The sequence below is a fragment of the Lycorma delicatula genome, chromosome 1, assembly GCF_047948215.1.
Source record: "Lycorma delicatula isolate Av1 chromosome 1, ASM4794821v1, whole genome shotgun sequence".
In the NCBI taxonomy this organism is placed as follows: Eukaryota; Metazoa; Arthropoda; class Insecta; order Hemiptera; family Fulgoridae; genus Lycorma; species Lycorma delicatula.
Window position 1 is genome coordinate 383,413,444 of NC_134455.1, and position 19,545 is coordinate 383,432,988.

At 30.6% G+C, this 19,545-nt stretch overlaps 1 protein-coding gene across 2 annotated transcripts in view; it reads left to right on the forward strand.

Annotated features, from left to right (window-relative positions):
• The window catches only part of LOC142317319 (uncharacterized), a 71,186-nt gene that overhangs the window by 16,754 nt on the left and 34,887 nt on the right, over positions 1 to 19,545 (forward strand). The window contains exons 4-5 of one of the 2 annotated variants that reach the window (XM_075353765.1): positions 5,893 to 6,042; positions 12,866 to 12,952. In XM_075353765.1, the coding sequence (XP_075209880.1) occupies positions 5,893 to 6,042; positions 12,866 to 12,952 (237 nt within the window). The remainder of the gene's footprint in view (positions 1 to 5,892; positions 6,043 to 12,865; positions 12,953 to 19,545) is intronic. The other variant, XM_075353766.1, reaches the window with a different exon arrangement.

Consider the following 19,545-nt stretch of genomic DNA (forward strand, 5'->3'; position numbering starts at 1 on the left):
TTTCTGTCCAGTATTCTGATTGTACAAGTAACAGGCTACTCTTTTTTTGCTGAAATAAGCATAACAAGAGTTGCTTATTTGGATATAATGTGTACAGCATCTGCCATCAAAATGACTCTTTTCTCAATGACTCAGAGATGTCTCTGGTTAATCTTGTACAGAGAATTTTATTTCATAACAAGTTGGTGCACCTCTTCACTGCCATAACTCTGTACAGGATCAACTGAATGATATTTTTCCTAACTGCTACATTGGTTGGCATGAACTTGATGACAGAGCTTGTTTGCATTGGCCTCCAAGGTCACTCAATTTGATCCAATGTGATTTTTCCTTTTGAGGTTTTTAACCTTTTCAGATCATGTAGCCTTGGAACTGGTTATGTGTGGTGTCAGTTTTAAAACGCTGTTACACAATCATTTTATATAGGATCTAAGTGAGTTATTTTTTTTTATATTCAAAAAGGAATCAGTTTTATTAGACAATTTGAACGATGTTTATACGATGTAAAATGTTTTATTTAGACTAGAAAGAATATGACCATTTTTTTCTCAGAAATGTGCTTGTGTGTGTGGTGTGTGACTTGTGTATTATAATTGCTATGAGGATTACAGATTTATTTATTATTTACAAAAATAGCTTATCTTACTAGCAACATATCGATGTATTGAAACACATAATAAATTATGATATACGGCACACAAAAAAAAAGAATTTTAGTTCATAAATACGTCACTTTTACTTGAGGTCTATAAATATCTTTTCTGACAAATGATATCGGTAAACATTTAACACACATCGATTCGTAATGAATAACAGTATACAGTAAAAATGGTTTTTTGTCAATCTGAATTTTGAGTGGTGGGGATTTTTATAAAATGTAGTTTTCTGAATCTACTTTCACTTATACTAACATACGTTACTAACTGTGATTTATGACACGGGTTTTTCATCATATTTTGGCCAATTTTCAACCGATTTGCTTGAAAGTATTATTTTTAAAATCAGCAAACTATGTTTCATAAACACAAAGCAAAAAAAAAATTAACTAATAAAAAACGCGGTAGAAATGCGCAAAAAAAATTCTACAATTAAATTATCGTAATTTTTGTACTCTTTCAATTTTTTTGTTTTTACAGGCATAAAAAATATCCAATCGTAACGGTTTTTTTGTCAGAATTTGTTAAATCTCTTTAATATACTGTAATTTTTTGAAATTTTTTTCACAAGAGGGTAGCATAAGACTATAAAGGGAGGCAATCAGATAATAACATATTTTCGCAGAGCGCTAATCAACCGCGGATCATTTTGATGGGAAAAGGTTAAAAAGGATCTTGTTAATGTGCCTCTGTTACGTATTGATCTAGCTGATTTGAAGCTCAGGATTGCAACCACCTGTCACTTCCATTATTCCAGACTTGCTACTTAAAGTAAGGGATGTACTGTCCTTTTGGTTGGGTGTGTGCTGTGACAAAAGGTGCTGACATTGAACACTTCTTTGAAAAAAAACTGTAAGAGTTACTCTTTTATTTGTGATTCATTACAAAGTTAAGAGGTATTAAGTAACTTTGAAACCTGGATATTCTTTTTTTGAACACTGTATTTCTTTCCATGATAATTCTCTTCCCACATATTCTTTTTTTGAGTTATTGCAATTAAGCCGTTCTAATAAGCAATTTAAATCATCATTATTTTATATTGAAGTAATTTCAGGCTTGTTCTCTTCTCTCACTAAAAGTTTATTATGACTGAACCAAACACTCGAAGCTTTTCACACTTTGTACACCTTTTAGTGTCTTGAAAATTTTCCAGTAGTAAAAAGTTAGCTCATTTATAAAAAGGGCCTTTTAGGGGAAACTAAAAACAGTTCAAAAGTCTCATCCTGGGATACTTATTTTAAATCTTAAGAATTCAAGTTTATCACTCATTTTTATATTTTAAAATAATTGGAGATAAGACTAATGTATTATTAGTTACAATAAATTAGTCAAATACAAAATAAAAAATCCAAATTTGTTTTTCCTGAAAGGAAAATTTATTGATCTTAAACAGCTTTAACAGTATTCATAATATTTCCTCTGGGATTGACGGGTAAATTAGAAATTGCAACCCCATTATAATTTAAAATCTGATTATTTACTTTACTCTGGTGCTTAAAATAATCTAAATTGTCTTTCATCTTAGATATATAAATTTTGGAATCGCTAATCTTCTTGCTGCATAGGTTCAAACCCTCAATAAAATGATTGACTTATTAATATATAAACTTGTTATTCCAGATTTTTAAATAATAGAACTTTAAAAAAAAAACAGCTGATATCAGTTTCAATGCCTGATGGTTCTTTACTTTATATTACCAATTAAACGACATTAAATAAAACATCTAAAACAACAACCTTGCATTCATGCAAGGTTACTAACTTTGGATAAAATCAGTTGAGTTAGATAAAAATTAAAATATATGAAATGGGTGATTGAGGATGGAGGATATTATAGGTAATAAATCCAAAGAATATAAAGGAATGGAGAAGTCCGTCAAACCAGTTTAATGATGAAGAAATGTCTTAATTGTTAAAGTTGTAGGCTGAGTACCAAAGAAAAATGTACTAACGTTATTATTTACTTTCTTGGTTTTTTCGCTTTATATATCAGTCTTCTAAAACATACATTTACATAAGTATATAGACATACACACATGAAAATGTAATATGTTACATATAACAAGTAATATGTAACTTGTGTGTGTGTGCGTGCGTATGCTACAGTCCAAGTAGTTAAAGAACACTTGTTCAAGAATTTGTCTCTGCTTCTAAAACAAAGGTTTTTAGTTTTAAGGGAAGGGAGCCTTCTTTCATTTCTTTCTTTTTCCTGTTTAGCCTCCGGTAACTACCATTCAGATAATACTTCAGAGGATGAATGAGGATGATATGTATGAGTGTAAATGAAGTTTAGTCTTGTACAGTCTCAGTACGACCATTTCTGAGATGTGTGGTTAATTGAAACCCAACCACCACCAAAGAACACCGGTATCCACGATCTAGTATTCAAGTCCGTGTAAAAATAACTGGCTTTACTAGGACTTCAACCCTGGAACTCTCGACTTCCAAATCAGCTGATTCGGGAAGACGCGTTCACCACTAGACCAACCCGGTGGCTTAAGGGAAGGGAGCCTGTAAGATCAAAGATTGTGGTCAATAATAAAATTCTTGAGCAAGTGTGTTTCTTTGACTACTTGGGCTGTAGCATATCCTATGGCAGTAGCAATAATGTTGAAATGAAGACCAACAGGTTTAGATTGATGTGTGGTACTATTGGGAAGAACTTCAGGAACAGGGTGATCGTCCAGTGCCGGTTAAACTGTATAACGTCATGGCAGTTCCAATACTTCTATATGGTGCTGAAGCGTGGGCCCGTAAAAGAAAGGATATAAGTAGGATACAGGCTGCAGAAATGTCCTTTTTGAGGAGTTTAAGGGTTGTAACAAGTATGATAGTATAAGGAATTAGGACATTGCTGGAGTTAAGAGATTTATATTTTTAGCAATGAGATACACCATTATAGAAGTATCTGGAGCGAATGCATGATGAAAGAATTCCTAATCAGTCATTTTTATATGCACCTGTTGGTAGACGCAATAGAGGAAGACCTAGAAAACACTGGAAAGAAGGCAGAACAAGTCACTGACAGCTCGTGATGAAATGATGATGATTATAACTTTATTACTATGATTTTATTTGTTAATTTTTTTTAAATTTTATTGAAGAAATGTGATATTTATTGATGGGATGAAGATGTAAAACTATTATTTGGAGTTAAATTTAATTGGTTTAATTTGATGCATTATTTGTGTTTCATATAATTTTCTCTACATAATTATATTATATTGTGAAAATTCAAATTTTTAAGTAAGTACACCATCAAATAAAACTTTATTACAACTTTGATTTTCTGGCACCTACTATAATATTTTGTAACTTTGATGTAGGCTTTTATAATTAGATCCAGTAAAAGTGAGTACAACAGTATTTATTTTATTGAATTTTTAGCAGTCTCAAATCTATATTTGTAACCATTTTATGACTTATGACTGCTTTATCCATGTATCTGTCTGATTTGGATATTAATCTCACATCCATATAAGTAGAAATTTGATTCATTTCATGAAATATATATTCATAAAATATACTTATTTTGTGAATAAAACATCTCATTGATGTTTATAAAACTGAGAAGTTGGTGATAGAAAGTCTTAGTTAACTCATTTAGTATCATTTAATGCTTACAGTTAACCGTATGGGGCCTTTTTGCATTACAGCTCTAATAGTTGTCTATGTTTTCAGCTGTATGTTTATTCTTTTTTATCAGGAAATTTATTGTTTATTATTGAACAAGTTACTTCAATTGGACAGGCTGATGGTACCACACCAGTCTGATGAATATTAAACTAGCTTTATAACAGTCATTATGCATTCATAAAACTTTGCAATTTTTTGTAGAGTACTTTAACCTACCATCCAACACTCTACCCATGGAATACTAAATTAATGCAAGAGGATTTTTGGGGAGGTCAGACTAGAAATAGTTCCTTAAGTGGTTTGCATCTGTATTAATTATTGAGGATGCCAACAAACTTTCTTTACTCTTTTATGTGTTTACTTGCATTATTAATATATAAAAGGAGAAGTGTAGATTTTTGGCATAGCCCAAAGATGAAGATGTAATCTTTATTGGGTTTCTATATTCATATTTTAAAAGATATTTGAATGAAAATTTTCATTTTGGTATTTTCTTTCCACTTGTCGTTATTGTTATATTTTCAGTGAAAATGATTAAAGAATTAGAACCAATTGCTGTACTGGTGTTAATAAACCAAAAAAATTATTCTAAAAATGTAATGTGGAATGAAAATGTTAGAAATGAATGTGAAACAAAATTTGAAAAGCAGATTTAAAAAATCTGCAAGTACTAATACACGTAGCTTGCATAAAGCAAGCTAAAGAAAAAATAATTTGCATACTACGATAGTTAATCCATGAAACAAAGTTTTTTTTATTAATCATCAATAAACTAAATATTTTTCCTTCAAACTTATTTGTTTTAATTTAAGATAAAAAATTAATAAAATTGATTAAATTAAAAGGAAACTTAATTCCAAAAAAATTGTTTCTATGAATTTCACCATTGGCAAGAACAAACTTACTGATCGTGACATCGATGTTCGTTCCACCAAACAACCTATGCCCATTTACCATAACAAATTTAATTTGTTTCTTACTTGCAATTTATGAAAGTTTTTCCTAAAATTTTTTTAATATTTTTTTGAATGTAATTTAAATATAGTGAGAAAGCTTCATTATATTTTAAAGGTAGCAATGTAAAGTTTTAAACTCATCTGTCATTAGAATATTAACTTGAGATGTTTAGAAGAGTTGTTTATTGTTGATTTTATACCTTATCGGTATCAATTTGCTGAAATAAATATGTATATAATCAAATTTACAATTGATACTTAATTTTTTTTTTAATACACCATAATCCTAAGAGGAAACCTTAAATTTAATAAATTAAAAAACTTCATCTGACTATGAAAATCGGATAACTACACCATAACTGCTATTCAATGGTTGGAATTTGGGTATCTACGAAGAAGTCAGACTATGAAATGATTCCTGAAAGGGAGTTGTAAACATTTCTGTAGTTGAGGGTGCCATCTAATTGATGGTTCAATTGATAATTTAAAAAAGAAGGTATAATTTTTTTATTAAAAAATATATAGTTTTAATATAGTGCCTGGTCGTATTAAACATTACTTGTCTTTTACCATAAGAAATAGTAAATAATTTTTCTTCTTTTCAACTGTATGTACAGTCATTGTTATTTTTATTTTTTTTTTAGACAAAAAATGGTAAAGAATTACAACTGACCAGTGCTGTAGATCTCCCAAATGAATCTAAAATTGATAATGTGGAATTGAAATTTAAAACTGAAGAGGAAGCAGATTCTAAAGAACAGCAGTTATTTTTTAATCCACTTGAAATTTGTCAGGTGAGAGTAGGCATTGTTTATTGCGTGAATCTTACTTTAAGTAATTAATATATTAATTATGTGCTAAGTTATGCAACATTAGTTATGAATATGAATTATACAGGTAAAAATTATCCTGTTAGTCAGCAACGATATGTGGTATTACATTAAAACTTATCTTTTGTTGTATTCTAGAAATAAATAGATTTTTTTTATTGATACATAGAATACATTATATAGATCACATCAATATAAGATAAATTATAAATATAAAAACACATTATAAGATAAAAAATAAAGTGTGTTTAAAGTCCATATTAATTATTTAATTATAAAAATTGAAATTTTTAATAGTAAATACATTAAATGTAAAAAATTACTACAAAATAATTTAAAATTCAGAAGCTGCTAAAAATTATTTTGAGCACATATATATTTACACCTTCAACCAGATGCGTAAAATTTGGGGTTTTATTGAATTTATTTTTAATTGTATTATTTAAAAATTCATCAGGGGAATAATATTGTTTTCATGAAAGAAAATCGTTTATTTGTACTTTTAGTGAATTTGTAAGAAGATTTTTCAAATATTTTGGCATTTATTAAAAATGGTAATAGTAACATAACCAGGGCATTTCTCATAAGCTAAAATATTGGTTGAGACAGTTACACAAAAATTGTTTCATGTTTGGTTTGGTAGAAGTGGATATTGTCTTTTTACTTCCTTGTACGAAGTAAAGGAAGTACTGTGATCGCAAAAAATTTCAGTTTTCAGATTTTAACAGAAATATCCATTTTGCCCATCCCTGAATCCATTTTGTCTAGTTTCAGTGTGACATCTATACATATGTATGTATGTACATATGTTTCTCGCATAACTCAAAAATGATTAGCTGTAGGTTGTTGTAATTTTAGATTTAGGACTGTTGTATCATGTAGTTGTGCAGCTTCCCTTTTGATTTCAATCAACTGGACTAAAAGTGTCCAAAAAAAGACCAAAATCAAAATAAAAAACTTGGATTTTGGACTTTTTTCTTAACTGCAGTAATAAGCCCTAATTGAGAGCTTTTCAAAGATGTATCGTAAGTGGTTCTTATTTTCATTGGTTCCAGAGTTGCCAAATTTTATTTGGCTACTCTGGAACATCAAATGCTACCTCAAATTTTGTTTGAGGTAGCCAAATAAAATTTTAATTAATAAAATATTTGGTCTTACTAGGGGAAGACACATTGATTCAAATCTGTCTTCATTGCCTTTTTTTTAAATTTAAATATATTGATTTATTAATGATTATTAACCTCTCATTGTTAAAAAAAATTGCAATAAATAATAATTCAATAATAACAGTAAAAAGAATATCAACGTAATTAATGAAATAAAATTTTATGTACTTTTCATTTTTTTTAAAAATGTATTTAATTTAATAGGGATTCAAAGAAGTCATGTAGTGCCCACATTAGTTTTTTTTTTTTTTTTAAGAATGAGTGACCATTCTTTTCAGCAACGATTGCACATTTATAATTATAAACACAAGGATAAGTTTAATATTTCATTTTTTAAATTTAGGTCTACACAATTCATGTAAATGGTGTCCAGTAATGACCTGTCAGCCTATTTTTGTATTGTAAAAATTCATTCACAATTTTTGAGGAAGTCATAGATGAGGTTATTCTTTATACAGGAATATATGTAGAAAAAATAAATATTTAATATACATGACAAACTTAACATTTTATTAAGGTGTTTCAGAACAAAACATTACCACTTGATTTTGTTACAAACAGAATCAGTTTGATCGTTCATGAGAACTTGTAACTTTTTTTTTTTTTTTGTCTTCAGTCATTTGATTAGTTTGATGCAGCTCTCTAAGATTCCCTATCTAGTGCTAGTCGTTTCATTTCGGTATACCCCCTACATCCCACATTCCTAACAATTTGTTTTACATATTCCAAACGTTGCCTGCCTACACAATTTTTTCCTTCTTCCTGACCCTCTTAATATAAAAGCGACTGTTCCAGGATGCCTTAATACGTGGCCTATAAGTCTGTCTCTTCTTTTAACTATATTTTTTCAAATGCTTCATTCTTCATCGATTTGCTGCAACACCTCTTCATTTGTCACTTTATCCACCCAATAAATTTATTGTTAACATTCTCCTATAGCACCACATTTCAAAAGCTTCTAATCTTTTCTTCTCAGATTCTCCAATCGTCCAAGTTTCACTTCCATATAAAGAGACGCTCCAAACATATACTTTCAAAAATATTTTCCTGACATTTAAATTAATTTTTTATGTAAACGAATTATATTTCTGACTGAAAGCTCGTTTTGCCTGTGCTGTTCGGCATTTTATGTCACTCCTGCTTCGTCCATCTTTAGTAATTCTACTTCGCAAATAACAAAATTCTTCTACCTCCATAATCTTTTTCTCTTCCTATTTTCACATTCAGTGGTCCATCTTCGTTATTTGTACTAAATTTCATTACTTTCGTTTTGTTCTGTTTATTTTCATGCAGTATTTCGTGCGTAGGACCTCATCCATGCTGTTCATTGATTCTTCTAAATCGTTTTTACTCTCAGCTAGAATTAATATATCATCAGCAAATCGTAGCATTTTTATCTTTTCACCTTGTACTGTTACTCCGGATCTAAATAGTTCTTTAACATCATTAATTGCAGATTCTATGTAAAGATTAAAAAGTAGCGGGGATAGAGAACATCCTTGTAGGACACCCTTTCTTATTACGACTTCTTTCTTATGTTCTTCCATTATTACTGTTGCTGTTTGGTTCCTGTAAATATTAACAATCATTCTATCTCTGTATTTGAACTGTAATTTTTTTTAAATGTTGAACATTTTATTCCAGTCTACGTTATTGAATGCCTTTTCTAGGTCTATAAATGCCAAGTATGTTGGTTTGTTTTTGTGTAATCTTCCTTCTACTATTAATCTGAGCCCTAAAATTGCTTCCCTTGTTCCTGTACTTTTCCTGAAACCAAATTGGTCTTCTCCTAACACTTATTCCACTCTCCTCACAATTCTTATGTACAGAATGCTTGTTAAGATTTTTTATGCATGGCTACTTAAGCTAATTGTTCCGTATTTTTCACACTTATCTGTTCCTGCTTTCTTTGATATCATGACTATAACACTCTTTTTGTAGTCTGACGGAAATTCCCCTTTTTTGTAAATATTACACACCAGTTTGTTTAATCTATCTAACGCTTCCTCACCTGCACTGCGCAGTAATTCTGCAGGTATTCCATCTATTCCAGGAGCCTTTCTGCCATTCAAATCTTATAATGCTATCTTAAATTCAGATCTCAGTATTGTTTTTCCCTTTTTTTCCACTTTGACTTCCTTGTCTTCCTCTAAAACACCAGTTTCTAATTCATTTCCTTGTATAACTCTTCAATATATTTCACCCACCTATCGACATTTTCTTTCGTATTATAAATCTGTGTACAATCTTTGTTTAACACATTATTAGATTTTAATTTATGTACCACAAAATTCTCCTTAACTTTCCTGTGTGCTCCGTCTATTTTACCAATGATCATTTCTCTTTCCACTTCTGAACACTTGTCTTTAATCCACTCTTCTTTCGCTAGTTTGCACTTCCTGTTTATATTATTTCTTAATTGTCTATAGTTGCTTTTACTTTCTTCATCACTAGCATTCTTATATTTCTACGTTCTTCCTTCATCTACAATATATCGTCTGAAATCCAAGGTTTTCTACCAGTTCTCTTTATTCCGCCCAAGTTTGCTTTTGCTGATTTAAGAATTTCCTTTTTAACATTCTCCCATTCTTCTTCTACATTTTCTACTTTATCTTTTTTACTCAGACCTCTTATGCTGTCCTCCTCAAAAATCTTCTTTACCTCCTCTTCATCAAGCTTCTCTAAATTCCATAGATTTTTCTGACACCTTTTCTTTAGGTTTTTAAACCCCAATCTACATTTCATTATCACTAAATTATGGTTGCTATAAATATTTGCTCCAGGGTAAGTTTTGCAGTCGATGAGTTGATTTCTAAATCTTTCCTTAACCATGATATAATCTATCTGATACCTTGCAGTATTGCCTGGCTTTTTCCACGTGCATATTCTTCTATTATGATTCTTAAACTGGGTGTTGGCAATCACTATATTTCCTTCTTTGCCTTTTCCAATGCTTGCATTCCAATCTCCAACTATTATTAAATTTTTATCTCCTTTTATATGTTTAATCACTTCGTCAATTTCTTCATATACACACTACCTCATCGTCATCATGGGCGCTTGTACGTTAACAATCGTTGTCGGTTTAGGTTTCGATTTTATCCTTATTACAATGATTCTATTGCTATGCATTTTGAAATACTCTACTCTCTTCCCTATCTTCTTGTTCATTTCGAAACCTACTCCTGCCTGCCCATTATTTGAAGCCGAGTTAATTATTCTAAAATCACCTGACCAAATTCGTTTTCCTCTTCTCACCGAACCTCGCTAATTCTACTACATCTACATTTATCCTATCCATTCCCCTCTTTAAATTTTCTAACCTACCAACCTTTTTTAGACTTCTAACATTCCATGCTCCGACTCGTAGAATTTTATTTTTTAATTTTCTGGTGACCCCTTCCTTAGTAGTCCCCACCCAGAGATCCGAACGGGGAACTAGTAGTTTACCTCCGGTATATTTTACCAAGGAAGGCGCCTCCATCATTGCAATATGAAAATGCAGAGAGCTACATTTTCTTGGAAAAAAGCAGCTGTAGTTTTCCATTGCTTTCAGCTGCGCAGTACTCAGGGGACTGAGTGATGTTGATATGGCCGTTTAAGTCGTCCTGACCTACGCCCTTAACAACTACTGAAAGAGCTGCTGCCCTCTTTCAGGAATCATTCCTTAGTCTGGCTCTCGACAGATACTTCTCCGATATGGTTGCACTTTCGGTCCAGTTACTCTGTATCACTGAGCACTCAAGCTCCCTCACCAACGGCAAGGTCTCATGATTCATAGAGTGAGGTCATCTAATAAAACACCCAAAATTAAGTTTAGTGATAGCATAAATTCTATCATTATCATTAATGGGAATTTATTCTATGAGATCAGCAATGTTACATCTACCCGAGAAGCACAATGATGAGTCATTCCATGTCAAGCGGACCATCTTTAAACTTCATCAAATTTTGTGTGGACATTTGCTGTGGTCTTAAATGCCATTTTACCAAATTGTAGCTTTATATCTGCTATTGCTGATTTTTCTGTGATGACCCTTTTGAAAAAAGGGTACTTACTGTTAGTTCGTGCATACATGCAAAAAATTCTAACTTTTGGTTTTCCAAGTTGAAGAGATTAATTCTGTTAAAATAAATCAGAACTTGGGAAACCATACTTTTGAGAAAATTTAAGTTTTTAAGAGATTCCATTCTTTCCCAAAATTGGAGATTTCATACTATAATATATTATTGTTTTTCAGGGTTAAATATCCTCAAAGATGACTATGACTATGGTAGTTTCTTTTTGTTTATAATAGTTTTGTTTCTTTTACAATTTTTTTTTTTTTCTTTGCTGTAGTAGTGTATCTGGAGTTGTGCATGTGAAAATTTCATGATGATTGAGTGAGTTGTTCTTGAGTTACACTCAATTTAAGGGCAACAAAATTTTAATTTGAGCAGGGTAAGTTAGAAGCATGGCTTTTTATGATCCTGCAAGTTGGAACGTTGATGTTTCTTTACCTGTGTTATCTATTGTTAGCAATATTGTTCAGTATATTCAGGTAGCATTACATACATTGAGGGTAATGATGACTGGGTATATTTTTATTTACTTGTACGAAGTAAAGGATGTATTGTGATCATGAAAAATTTCGGTTTTCAGATTTCAACGGAAATATCCAGTTTCCCATCCCTGAATCCATTTTTGACTAGTTTCAGCATGACACATGTACATATGTAAATATGTATCTCATATAACTCAAAAACCATAGAATGTTGAAATTTTGGATTTAGGACTGTTGTAACATCTAGTTGTGCACCTGTCCTTTTTGCAATCGATTGAACCAAAAGTGTCCAAAAAAGCCCAAAATCAAAAAAAAATTTGGATTTTTGAATTTTTCTTAACTGCAGTAATCAGCCCTCATTGAGAGCTGTTCAACGATATATCATAAGTGGTACTTATTTTCATTGGTTCCAGAGTTATAGTCAAATAAATAAGTTTAAGTGAAGTTCAGCAAAAGATATGTATATGTAATTTAATAGGCGTACAAGGAAGTCATGTCGGTGTCCACATCAGTTATTTTATCTAAGGGTTGTGTTGACTGTGTAGCGGTGTATTTTTCTTACGTGTTTATGCATTGAGTCACAGTGTTGAGTGTGTTGTGAAACTTGATGCTTATGTATAGGGTCTGCAGTTAATTGAACTTACATAGTGCGTTGCACATTGAAAATCGGTGCATTCCTGACTGTGAAATAGTGAGCGCGTCAAAATTATTAAGTTCTTAATGATTTTCTTCTTATATCATATTAAAATTATTTTTTTATTATTTATATTTGTGTATAGTTTTATTTTATTTTAATTTGCTTCTTCATTGTTTACTTATCTCTGTTTCTCATTTATTTCTTAATCTGTTTTCTTTCTGCATGTAGTATTTTATTTTTTATTTTTTTTTTACTGCCTTCAATTTGTTTATTTTTCCAGTTTTGAAATTTCATTTTATTTTCTGTGTTTATTTAATTTTATTTGGATAATGACAGTTCCAAAAAAAGGTGAGTTTTATTACCTATTTTTAATTGTTTAAACAATATGTTCAACTTCTGTAAGTTTAGTTATACTCTCCTATGTTGTGGTTTTATTTTAGAATACTAGTCTTAAGAAGAAGAAAAAGAAGAAGAATGAACGGAGAAAGAAAGAAAGAAAAAAATTATACATGCAGGATAAGAGAAAGGTATGTGTTTTTTTTTTACTTTTTATAATTTAATTTCTTTCTTCTTTTCAAATTGTAGAAGTACACAACACGAGGTTACTGGTACTATATTTATTAATTATATTGTAGTAATACTAGCAATTTAATTTATCTTTGGTTTTTTGTTTGTTTTATTACAGGATCAGGAAACAACGAAATCATGTAAGAATGATGATGATGCTTTAGAAAACTTGCATTTGTCTAATAAAATTTGTCAATAAAAGCTTTTGATGGCTACTAGTAAAAGAGCTACTCATTATGAAAGCTCAATTTTGTGCTCTAAAAGGCGTTTGATGGATTCTGTTAAAAGAGCTGCACATTGTGAAATTTTGAGTTTATGCCAAAAGCGATATTTGACTAATTTGGAGAGTAGAGCAGTTGTTCTTTGGGATGCTCAAATTTGTGCCAAAAATGGTATTTATGCAATCTGGAGAGTAGAGATCTCCATCAGGAAGTTTTAATTTGGCCCAAAAACAGCATTTATTGAAACTGGAAAAACAAGCTGTCCATTCCAAATACCTAAGTTTGGCCTAAATGTGGCATTTGTTGAATCCGGAGATTAGTCATTCATGGTAAATGCTCAAGTTTGTGCCAGATGTAATGTTTTTTGAATCTGAAGAATTTAACTATTCACTGTGAACGGTTAGGTTTGGCCCAAAAGTGGTATTTGTTGAATCTGGAAAATCAAGATCTTCACTATAGTTGCTTAAGCACTTGTCAAAAAAGACATTTGTCCAAGATGCAGGAAAAACAAGATTTATTACAAATTCAATCCATTGAAATAAACAGAGTGAAAAACTTGAAGCTGAAACTTGAAACTTCAAGTCGCTTGTATAATCATAAATTATTGAAAAAATAAACATTTGCTTGAACATTGTAATAGAAACATCATTGTTTGTATTTGAGAAATAAGAATTTGTCTGCTGAGAATAAATAAGAAAAACCTTTGCATAAATATTATGACTTAATTTAAATGTAAATAAATATTGTACACATTGTGGTATGTGGTCAGTTGCGTATTTTACTGTTGAAGATTTGAAAAAACATATTTTTTTGGAATTTTGTGTTTTGAAATATGATGACAACGATGTAGGTTATTTGTGTCTTGATTGCATAAAAAAGAAAAAAATTTATACAGATCTTGTATGAAAAAAGAATTATGTTTTCTTAATGTTGATCCTGTAATTCGAGATTTAATGCTATTAGAACATTCTGTTTGTCTGTGAATTCCGTTGATGAAAAATTTTGAAATTTGTATTTGTTAAGAAAGTAGACAGCTCAATTTGACTGGGCAGCTTCCACCTCCTGAAGGTTTGCGTCAATTATGTATGAATCAAGCAATAAATCTTCCTACTGACGTTCAAGTTTTGAAAAATAGTCTGGTTGATAAATGTGTAAAAATTACTATTGATGAGAATCATTTGATAGATGTAAGGCTGAAAGTTTGTATGAAGAGATTAGGCCAATGTTGAACTAGAGGGAATGAATATTGAAGAGAAAATTTGAATGGCAAGGAAAGAAATTTGAATCTGCCTTTAGAGATTGTAATGATAGTATTTGTTCCTGGAGAAAACAATACCACATTATGTGTATTGACAAGTTTGTAGAATGTATGAGTTTTTTATATTACTCCGAATTGGTTGAATGTCCAAAAAGAATGAGTTACCAAACTTGGGGGAAAATATTATGTAATGTGTTTTAATCATTGTTTTGCCAGTAGCAGTTTGTAAAATAGCTAACAGTATTTCAGTTTGTTTAAGAAAAAAAGTGTTGAATGATTTTAATACCAAAAATATAATGAATAATGATTTTATAAATCGGCTAATAGATATGGATTCTGGTTTTCGTTTTATTGCTTCTGTTACAGATTCTGTACTATTTTGGTTGGATAAAACAAAGGAAGTCGTGGATGATTAGACAATTAGGGCCTCAACTTTATTTTTAATGCTTTTTGCCGTTGAGTTTATATGGTGCGAATTATTAGTAATTTTACTCAAATTACAGAAAAATATTATTATTTATGAAGAGAAGACTACCTAATGGCAGAGGAAGAGAGATTGATTTTGTTATGTAATGATCTGGTTACTGTTATTCGACATTGTTACTATAAATTTGGCAGAGTATTTAATTTGTTTAAAGTAGAAAATTTTGGTATATTTGAAGAGCACTACGTGGATGATTATTATACACAAGTTAAATTTCAGAAAACTCTTTTGCAGCTCTGCAGAAGAAGACCTGACTTTTATGACAGACTTTTTTTTTATTTGTTTCTATGCTCCCCAACTTGCAGCATCATAACAAACCTTGCTTCTAACTTGCTTGCCCGGCCCAAATGGTTTTGACCTAAAATTGAACATAACTCAAGAACGACTTAATCAATTTTCATCAATTTTTTGCATGGACAACTTCAGATACATTACTACAGCATACATCTAAATTTCAATGAAATTGATCAAGTAGTTTTGCAGATTTTTGAGCCACAAAATTTTATACATAGGCTTGTAAGTAGATACAAAATATATGTATGTATATATATATATATATATTATTTCTTTGTACAGAGTGTTTGGAAAGTCTGGAAACAGCTTAATTGTAGAAAAATGAGTGTGACTACACTACCAGAATAAATGTAGTTAAATTAAAAGAAACTACTCTGAAGTTTACTTGAAATTATCGTTGGCCATCTTGGATCTGCCATATTGAATTAAACTTATTTTTTTAAATGGCATGATGGTTATATTACACATGATTTCAATGTAGATTTGAATGGGAAAATCTTTAGTGAAAACCCCTAATTGATAGCTTCATCCTTGTTTTAGATATTGACCGTTGAAGTGTCCAGATTTGTAAAATGGCCATCCCCAGCCACCATTCAAGATGAAATATTTTTGGTAGAAAGTGGATAATTACATATTTTGTAAAATGGCAATTTCATACTGGAAATGATTCCGCAAACCATTATCCAAAATCTCTTCTCTTTATTTATTATTTAAAATTTATCATTATGATATTCGATAACGATAAATCAGCTGATTTTAATTTTGTTAGAAATTTCATTATCTGTTGTCATAATGATTAATTTGCAGACTTTACAAACACTCTGTGTGTGCGTGCGCGTGTACATATATATATATATACATACATTGCACGTTATCATTATTCTATCATAATTATTAGAACCATTCACTTATATTGTTACTATATTTCTTCTTTAATGTTCCTTGTAAATGTTATCAATATAAGATTCTGTAAAGCTATAAGCATTTTGTAAAGCCATATTTTCAATATATTCCAGTTCATTAATTAATACCACCTCATTGTTATATGAATGAATAACAGCTCTATGTATCATACCATAGTAAGTGTTTCTCTTATATGAAAATGGGTTATTTGAATTTTTATGAATGGTTATATTATTATTGGTAGGTTTTCTGTACACGCTTGTTTCAGTTTCTTTATTGTCATTATTTTTTATGTTTATATATAAAATACACATGGTCCTGTCGTTGTCTGTTTAATAGTAAATTCGAATTTATTATTAAACAAATTTAGTATGTTTAATATTATTTGCTGTTCCAATGTTATGTTAGAGTCAAATATTACTAGTATGTCATCCACAAAGAAAGTGGCATGCCCATTTTCTTCCATTATGTCAGAGATTTATCTACAGAATTTTGAGAGGATCATTATACATGGTATGTTACACACTCATAATATTCTTTTATGAGCGAGATATTTGGATGACATACTTGTAATATTTGACTCTAACATAACATTGGAAAAATTATTGTGTAGGGTTTAAATGTTACATCATATAGGCCTATATCTACAGGCAGACAGATATTATATGTTTATAAACTTTTGAATAATGATGATTTTGTAAAAAAGTGCCTTTAGAGTTACTAGATTTTGTAATTTTTATTTAGAGTAGAATAGTGTAAATTATTTTCAAGTTCATAGAATATTGAAAATATATTGCACAATGCTTGTCTGAATGAAAACAAACATGATAATGATGACAAATGTGTAATTCAAATAATCAGTTTGCTATGTTTAATGATAAAACTGAGGAGGATGATGTTTTGCAAAATGCTGGGTTTGATGGCCAATCAAATAAAAAAATAAATCAAATATTGTTTGCAATTTTATTATAACTCCGTGTATAATGGCAGAAGATGAATATTTCAATTTGATGAAAATATTGAACGAAAAGCAAAGAAAATTTTGTTTGTAAGTGCTGTTAAAAAGTTGTATAATTTAGTCTTTGGTTGTGCCGGAGTTGGGAAAATGTGTTTTTATTGTTTAAAGTACAAGCAGAGCATGTAATAATATTGCTGGCTCAAATCTAGTCATTATAAAGGTAATTTGTGCACTCAATGGTAGAGCTGCATTTAATATTGGAGGTACTAAATGCACAATCGTTTGTTTGTCTGTAAGTTACTGTTGTATTGTACCATTATTTTTGTATGATGGAGACTTGTTTCATTTTGTCTGATAATGTTGCCAATACACTGCTTACAAAATTACATGATGTGAAGGTTATAGTAATTGATGAAATTAGTATGGTTGCAAACAGAATTTTCAATGAACTTCATTATAGTTTGTGTCAAATTTTTCATTGTATGTATTTTGGAGGTAAAAGTATTATTCTGTTTCCATACTTTAATCAGTTGTCCTCTGTAAAGGTTGGATATGTTTTGGAATACATTTGAAAGATGAAATGATAGAAATTATGTGGGCCAGTTTTGTGAACTTTATTTAATATACATGAGTTGACTGAGTTTATGAGATAAAGACGGTCGTCATTTTGCTCAATGCTTACAGCATTTGGCTGAAGAGAGTTTAAGAAATGAGGAAATTAAATTATTGAAATCTAGGGAGAATATTGAGAAATGTTTAATACCCCCATTTTGCATTTCTTTATTTAGAACAAATAAGTTGAAAATTATAATAATTTATGCATCTTTTTTTTTTAACCTTCGGGACCACCATTAGGTATTGCATCAGAGGATGAGATGAATGATTTGTAGCGTGTGTGAAAATGCCATGCCTGACTGGGATTCAAACCCAGCACCTTCCAGATGAAAGATCGTGACGCTACCACTTGCGCCATGGAGGCTGGCATATTTTTGAATCTAAAGCTGGTATTCAGGTTGAGGCATAAAATATTATTATAGATGCCGCTAATATCTTGACTGATAAACAAAAAAAAAGTCTCTCAAGAGTATGCTAAAACAGTACCATATCATATGCTTATGGTTTAAGAAACAATCTAATTTTTTATCTTAGATATCAAATATATAAAGGCAATAAATATAAATGTACCAGATGGAATTTATAATAGATCTGATGGCATTTAGAAATATATTGAAATGTATCACAGTAGCAATACTGTGTGTAGAATTTGGCCATTGTTTGAAAATGTGACAAAGGTTCCAAAATTGTATTTATGTAGAGTGAATGATATAAAAAGGCTTAATATTGATGAAAATCTGACACCAATTAAATTTGAAACCGAATGAGCTCTACTTAATAAAATGAGTCATACAAGTAGTATCAGTAGAAAACAAATTCCTACTGTTTGTGTCGAAGATTTGAGTTAACATGAAAGTCTAGGAGCTACTTTGACTGTGTTAAAGTTTGTTGACGAATGAATAAAAGTGAAATGTATGAGGTGTGATTGGAAAGTTTTAAGACAGGTGCAGCGACTGCTCAATAAAAGGAGGATACTTTTCTTATTTTTATGTATTTTTCCGCAGGTGTGGAAGGGGAAGCTTGTTGTGTCCTTGTAACATCCTGAAAAAATCAGCGTGACATCTTTGTTAGTAGAGAATTGTATCCTGATGAGTGAAGACATATTTTTCATTCTCTGTAAATTACTGATTTCACAAAATGGATGAAAGAACAAAATGAGTTTATGAAAACTTTTGTTTGAAAACCAGGAAATCGGTTTTGAAGAATTAAGAACTCTTAAAAACAGCTTTTGGGGATAAATGTCTGAGCCGGTCAAATTTTTTTAGTTCAATAGATTCAGAGATGGCTGTGAATCAGTGAAAGATGACTCCTAGTCCAGCCAGTCTTCCTTTTCAAAAACCAACAAAAACGTGAAAGTTTGCAATTTAGTGTGCTTTGACTGTAGACTTTCAATTACCGAGATAGCTAATGAACTAAAATTAATTTTCTGTGTAGTTCAGGCAATTTTAACTGAAGATTTGAACAGGCGTCGAGTATCCCCGAAATTCATTCTGAAATTGTTGTCAGACCAATAGAAACAATCCTGATTTGAAGTGTCTCAAGAATTGATTAATCGGGCTGAAACTCACCCAAATTTTGTAAATAGCCTATTTTACTCTATTTAATAAGTAGGGTAATTGCAGGTGACAGATCATAAGTGTATGGGTATGACCAGAAACAGACACAATCATCACAGTGTAAAGATCCAAGTTTGCAATGACTGAGAAAAGCACGACGAAGTCAGTTGAATGTGAAGACAATGTTTATGGTTTTAGTAGATTCTACTAGTATTGTGCATATCAGATTTGATTTTGGAGTAGAGTCAACCAGGAATATTTAAA